This window comes from Spinacia oleracea, chromosome 4 (assembly GCF_020520425.1).
Source record: "Spinacia oleracea cultivar Varoflay chromosome 4, BTI_SOV_V1, whole genome shotgun sequence".
Classification (NCBI taxonomy): Eukaryota; Viridiplantae; Streptophyta; class Magnoliopsida; order Caryophyllales; family Amaranthaceae; genus Spinacia; species Spinacia oleracea.
In genome coordinates, this window is record NC_079490.1 from 179,723,965 (window position 1) to 179,730,073 (window position 6,109).

General features: G+C 40.5%; 2 protein-coding genes across 2 annotated transcripts; both read left to right on the forward strand.

Moving 5' to 3' along the window:
- The first annotated feature begins 178 nt into the window (after positions 1 to 178).
- LOC130472229 (uncharacterized) lies at positions 179 to 2,051 on the forward strand. The gene is made up of 2 exons (XM_056842740.1): positions 179 to 556; positions 660 to 2,051. Exons 1-2 carry the CDS (start codon positions 179 to 181, stop codon positions 2,049 to 2,051), a joined length of 1,770 nt encoding a protein of 589 aa, XP_056698718.1.
- LOC110774811 (serine/threonine-protein phosphatase 7 long form homolog) lies at positions 1,909 to 5,583 on the forward strand. Its single transcript, XM_056843105.1, has 5 exons — positions 1,909 to 2,047; positions 2,158 to 3,073; positions 3,171 to 3,258; positions 4,388 to 4,819; positions 4,911 to 5,583. Exons 2-5 carry the CDS (start codon positions 2,163 to 2,165, stop codon positions 5,448 to 5,450), a joined length of 1,971 nt encoding a protein of 656 aa, XP_056699083.1. The 5' UTR covers positions 1,909 to 2,047; positions 2,158 to 2,162; the 3' UTR covers positions 5,451 to 5,583.
- The last annotated feature ends 526 nt before the right edge of the window (positions 5,584 to 6,109 follow it).

The following is a 6,109-nucleotide window of genomic DNA, read 5'->3' on the forward strand; positions in this document are numbered from 1 at the left end:
ATGCTGTGATTTTTATTTTTTTGAATTATTTCTGATCTTTGATTCGTTTTAAGCTCTTGAGTTTTTCAATTTGGAATTTTAGTCTTCAATTTTTCAAGTTCAATTGAATTGAAATCAGATTATGATGGCCCAAATTAGGGATTTCATATTATTAATCATATTATTTTTTGTTTAGAATATGGAGTTGCCAGACTATCCTATTTATTGTCATTGGGGAGGGGAAATTTTGCAAAGTAGCGGTGATGTTACATATAAAGGAGGAGAGCGAAAATTTGGGTTTGTCAATTGTCAAATGAGTTATGATGAGGTTTTGAGTAAGGTTTATGATCTTATGAGATGTGACTCGAGATATGTGGAGTTGAAGCTACTAATGAGGTATCCAATGATGTCTGGTTCATATGAAGCCATTCCGTTGGATGATGACAATTCTTTAAAAGCAATGTTGATTGCTATGTCTCAAACACAATCAACCACAATGCAATTGTTCATCGAGCAACTTCCAAAGCAACCTGAAACTCAATCCCACTTGGAATCCTTTCATGAAATGGATTCATGGGCGAGTCCATTTCCCTACTTGCCCTTGACAAATCAAAGTGGGTTAACGGGTTCATTCACAAGAATGCTTACGGATGAACAATATGCTAGTGAACACATTTTAGGCTATTGCAAGCATTTTTGGTGATTGGGAGCAATCTTACGAAGAGTTGCCTAGGTACATGCAAGCATTGAAAGAATCTAATCCAGGAACCGTCGTGGAATGGTGTACCTTGGCTTCTAATGAAGATCCTTCTGTTCACATTTTTTTTAGAGTGTTTTGGGCATTCAAGCCTTCCATCGATGGTTTTAAGCACTGTCGACCCCTAATCACCATAGATGGAACTCATTTGTATGGTAAGTACAAGGGCACGTTACTCATAGCCATGGGTACAGATGCGAATTCTCAATTGTTCCCTCTTGCTTTTGCTATTGTTGAAAGTGAAAATGGTGAGAGTTGGAAATGGTTCATGAAATGCATTCGGCATTTAGTTACTCAGAGGGAAGGTTTATGTGTCATTTCTGATAGACATGCAGGGATTTTGCAAACAATGAATGAGGTCAATAGTGGGTGGGAGGAGCCGCGTGCCCACCATCGATTTTGTACTCGTCACCTTGCCTCTAATGTCAACACTCAGTTCAAGAATGCTTATGTGAAGAACCTTTTCGGAAAAGCCGCAGATGCTCGTCAAAGAAAGAAGTTTGATTACTACTTGGGAAGAATTGGTGAATTGAATGTTGAAGCTCATAAGTATTTGATGGATATTTCTTCTCATCGGTGGTCGATCCACCATGATGGTGGTTTTAGATATGGCGTGAAAACCACAAACATGTCCGAAGCTTTTAATGGGGTGATGAAAGGTGCTCGTTGTTTGCCGATAACCGCCCTTGTTCGGATGACGTTTTACCGAGTGAACTCCTACTTTGTTACAAGACGAGGTTGGGGTAAAAGGAGAATTGAAGAAGGCCACGATTTCGTTGAGAAGGCCACAACAACAATTGAAATGAACATGGCAAAATCTGGTGCTCACGAGGTCCAAGCCTTTGATCATGAGATGGGGCTATTTGAGGTTACAACTGGACGAGGAGGCAGGGCTTCAGGTAAAGGTGGTAACGTACACACTGTTAACCTTGTAGCCAAAACTTGCACTTGTGAGAAATTAAAAATCTACAAGTTGCCATGCTCCCATGTGCTTGCGGTTTGTCGTTCTCGCAGCTTATCTTATGCTGCTTTCGTTGATCCTTTCTTTACCACTGTCGAGTATAGGCAAACATACTTGAAGAGCTTTCATCCACTTCCTGATGTTCCCTATTGGCCTCATTATACTGGGGTGAGAATAGTTGCTGATGCTAGTAAACGGCGTGGTGTGGGACGCCCAAAGTCGTCTCGATACCCTAATGAGATGGATTCGAGTGCTCGACGCAGTGTCAATGTAAAATCATGTAGCATTTGTCGACGTCAAGGGCATAATAAGAAAACTTGTGCAGCTAGGGGTGGTGTTGGATCATCGGGGTAATAAACTCAGTTTATATTTCTCTTGATGTGTGATTCTAAGTTTAATTTTTGTGCATATATTTCTTTTGACGTGTGATTTTACGATTTCTAATAAACTTCTTTTTCAGGTCTCATGGAGCCGACGATCCATCCCGGCCCACGTGATACTTCGGTTTTGACGTTGCAGGCGGAGCATAGGAGTGAGGATGTTTGGGGAGGGGGTATGGACAGGCTTTTGACGTGTCGGGAGCACGTGCTTGGTTTAGGAGAGTGGGTGATACATGATCGAGTCTTGGAGTTTGTTAGATTAGCAGGGTTCTATGGTGTACATAGATTGGTTGGTGGTGGATTAGCCTTAGATAGGTCTTTGATCACAGCATTGATTGAGAGATGGAGACAGGAGACGCACACTTTTCATTTGGCTGTTGGTGAGGCTACTATTACTCTGCAGGATGTCGCTGTTTTGTTGGGGCTCAGAGTTCATGGGGCTCCTGTCACAGGGGATGGTACTGGGGTGTGGTCAGCTTTAGTCGAGGAGTTGTTAGGGATACGACCAGAGCCTGGTGATGATGGAAAACCTGTTCTCCAGGGTTCATCATTGAGGATGACTTGGTTGAGGCGACACTTCAGTCAGGGCCCCCCTGATGACGCTGCTGATATTGTTTATGAGAGGTTTAGCCGAGCATATATTCTTGCACTTATGGGGTCCATTTTGTTTGCTGATAAGAGCGGTGATGCCGTGCAGCTCGTCTACTTGCCATTGATACGCGACTTGCGTAGAGCTGGGACATACAGCTGGGGGAGTGCGACCCTTGCTTATTTGTATCGACAGATGTGTCGAGCCGCTCGTAGACGATCCCGTGACATTGGTGGTCCACTTATACTTCTGCAGTTATGGTCATGGGAGCATATTCACATTGGTCGTCCGAGGATTTCGAGAGTTCGCGATGCTCCACCTCCTGACCCAGAGCATCCTATTGAGGTCGACGATCCATCTATTCTTGGTACTCAGCATCAGCGTGGAGTGGACCCCTTAGCATGCAGGTAACTTATTTGTTTAACTACTCATTACTACTTCGATAAATCAAGTAATTTGTTAACACTTTACTTTACTAACACTTTACTTTACTTGTTTTGTTAGTTGGCTTAGGGTTCACTTTTCATGTGGCCATACAGCTAGTGGACTCTCTTTCTTTAGGGATGCACTTGACCATCAAAAGGAGACACAGGTATTTAATATCTCACCTTACTAATTACTCAAATGCTTCTTTTGTTTCAAGTTAGGTCAACTTTGGTCAATTTTTGTCAATGTAGGTGCATTAAAGTCAACTAGTTCAACTTTGGTCTAAATTGTCAATTTAAGTCAACTTTGGTCTAAATTGTCAATTTAAGTCAACTTTGGTCTAAATTGTGATTAATTCAAGTTTAAAGCATAAAATGACCTAAATTCAACTAAAATAGCATAAATTGACCTAAATTCAACTAAAATAGCCTAAATTCAATTAGTTAGGTCAACTTTGGTCAATTTAAGTCAACTTTGGTAAACTTTGGTCTAAATTGTGATTAATTCAACTAAAAAACCATAAAATGACCTAAATTCAACTAATATAGCATAAATTGACCTAAATTCAACTAAAATTGCCTAAATTCAACTAGTTAGGTCAACTTCGGTCAATTTAAGTCAACATTGGTCAACTTTGGTCTAAATTGTGGTTAATTCAACTAGTTAGGTCAACTTAGGTCAACTTAGGTCAATTAAGTCAACGAACGTCAATTTGAGCTCCCTCGATTCTACTTAGATAAAGTTATGTTAATTTAGGTTAATTTAGGTAAATTTGTGTTATTTTTGTCTTAAATAGCCTACATTCACCAAAAATTGTCTAAAAATTCCCTTAATTCACCAAAAATTGCCTAAAAAGGCTAAAATCGCATAAAATAGCTTCAATTCACCTTAATTAGCCTAAATCCACCAAACATAGCATAAAAAGGCCTAAACTAGCTTAAATTCACCTAACATAGTCTAGAATAGCTTGGATTCACCTAAAATAGGCTAAAATAGCTTAAATTCACCTAAAATGGCATATAATAGCTTAAATTCACCAAAGATTGCCTAAAAAGGCTTAAGTTCGCCTAAAATGGCCTAAAATCGCCTTAAATAGCTTCAATTCACCTTAATTAGCCTAAATCCACCAAAAATAGCCTAAATACACCTAAACACGCTTAAGTTCACCTAACATAGTCTATAATAGCTTAAAATCACACCTAAAGGCTTAAATTCACCTAGAATTGTCCAAAATAGCCTAAAATTGCTTAATTTCACCTAAAATTGCCTAAATACTCACTTTTTACTTATTGTAGATGACTTGGCAGCCATATTCAGAGACGGTACTTGGTTTACTACCCGAGATTTGTAGATGTGATAGAGATATATGGCGCTCAGTTGTACCGTTGATTTGCTTTGACATTGTTGAGTACCACTACCCAAATCGAGTGATGCGTCAGTTTGGATTGGAACAGTCAGTTCCCGTTGCGTGTGACACGAGTGTTGATCTTCATAATGTGGATCGACGGCATAAAAACAAGAAGTTTGAAGAGATGCATCGCAAATATGTGGAGGAGTGGCGTGATCGTGAGAGTCGGATTGTTCAAGGCACTCCTTTTGCCGGTCATCGTGAGAGGATGAAGGAGTATATGGATTGGTATTGTAGCATCACGAGACTCCTCATTACTCCTGTTACACGATCACCCCCCACCACTCATTATCAGCCGTCTTCCTCTGATATTATTTTGGTAAATTAATCCTTGTTCCATTTTCATGTATAATGTTTATATTCATAACTAATGTTGAATTCTAATTATTGTTTCACATTCTTTTTTGTAGTCACATGCATTGGCTGATCTTGCCTCAAGATGCACTCGAGCTGTGGATTCTGCGTTAGAGTTACCTCCCAGTTTGGCCCTTCCTCTCACTCTTGATACGTTACGCAATTTGAGTTCCTCTTGCATTGAGACCTTATCAAGAGTGGGGCAAGAACATATCCTCCAACAATATGATTTAGCCTCGTCTCAGTGTACACCCGACACCTCCACCTCACATGTTTCTCGAGGGCGTGGTTTTCGACCACCACGTGCACGCCCTCCACCACTTACTCCTCCTCTACGCCCTCTAGCACTTACTTCTCCACACCCTCCACCACCACCTTCTCCACGCCCTCCACCACCACCTTCTCCACGCCCTCCACCTCTTACTCCTCCTGCATCTCCGCCAGCATCACAAGTTATTTCATCTCCTCCTTTGCAGCTTCTCACTTACCGGCGACAAAAGGGTTGCTCTCCTAGTCAACGTCCCGAGCCAATTGCCGAGGAGGATGAGTCCTCATTTTCATCGTCCGAGCATTCAAAGAAACAACGTAGAACTTAGATTTGAGCTACATTAGAAATTTTGTGTAATCTTTTGTTCTTTTTGCTAGTATTGGAACTTTTAGAACTTTTAGAAACTCATGTGTCATTATTGGAACGATTGAACTTTTGGAAATTTTTTGTTTGCACTCTTCTATTTTGTTGCATAAGTGTTATGGTTTGGTTGGTTGGTATGATTTGTGGAGGTTATTGGAGTTGGATTACAAACGTTGGAGTTGGATTATAGACGTTGTTGGAGATCTTGGATTTGTTTACAGGTTGTTGGAGTTGGACTATTTGGCAGAAGATCTCAGCCCATTTTCAGGCTGAACACTGGAAACTGCAAGTTTGGAGCAGGGGGCATTATGAACCGCTATCTGAGATAGCGGTTTGGTTTTGAACTAAACCGCTATCTCAGAATGCGGCTAAGTAGTATAAACCGCATTCTGAGATAGCGGTTTAGTTCTAAATCAAACCGCTATCTCAGATAGCGGTTTAGTGTTGAACCGGAAAAAAAAATTAGTTTTCTCTCTCCCTTGCTGACGTGGACGGTATGGTGGGAATTAACAAAAAAAGTAACGTATTTTGGGAATTAACTTATCTTTGTGCAATATTGACGGAAATCGCTCTTTTCTATGATTGTATTTATGATTATGATTATGGTATATTCCTTCTGTATTT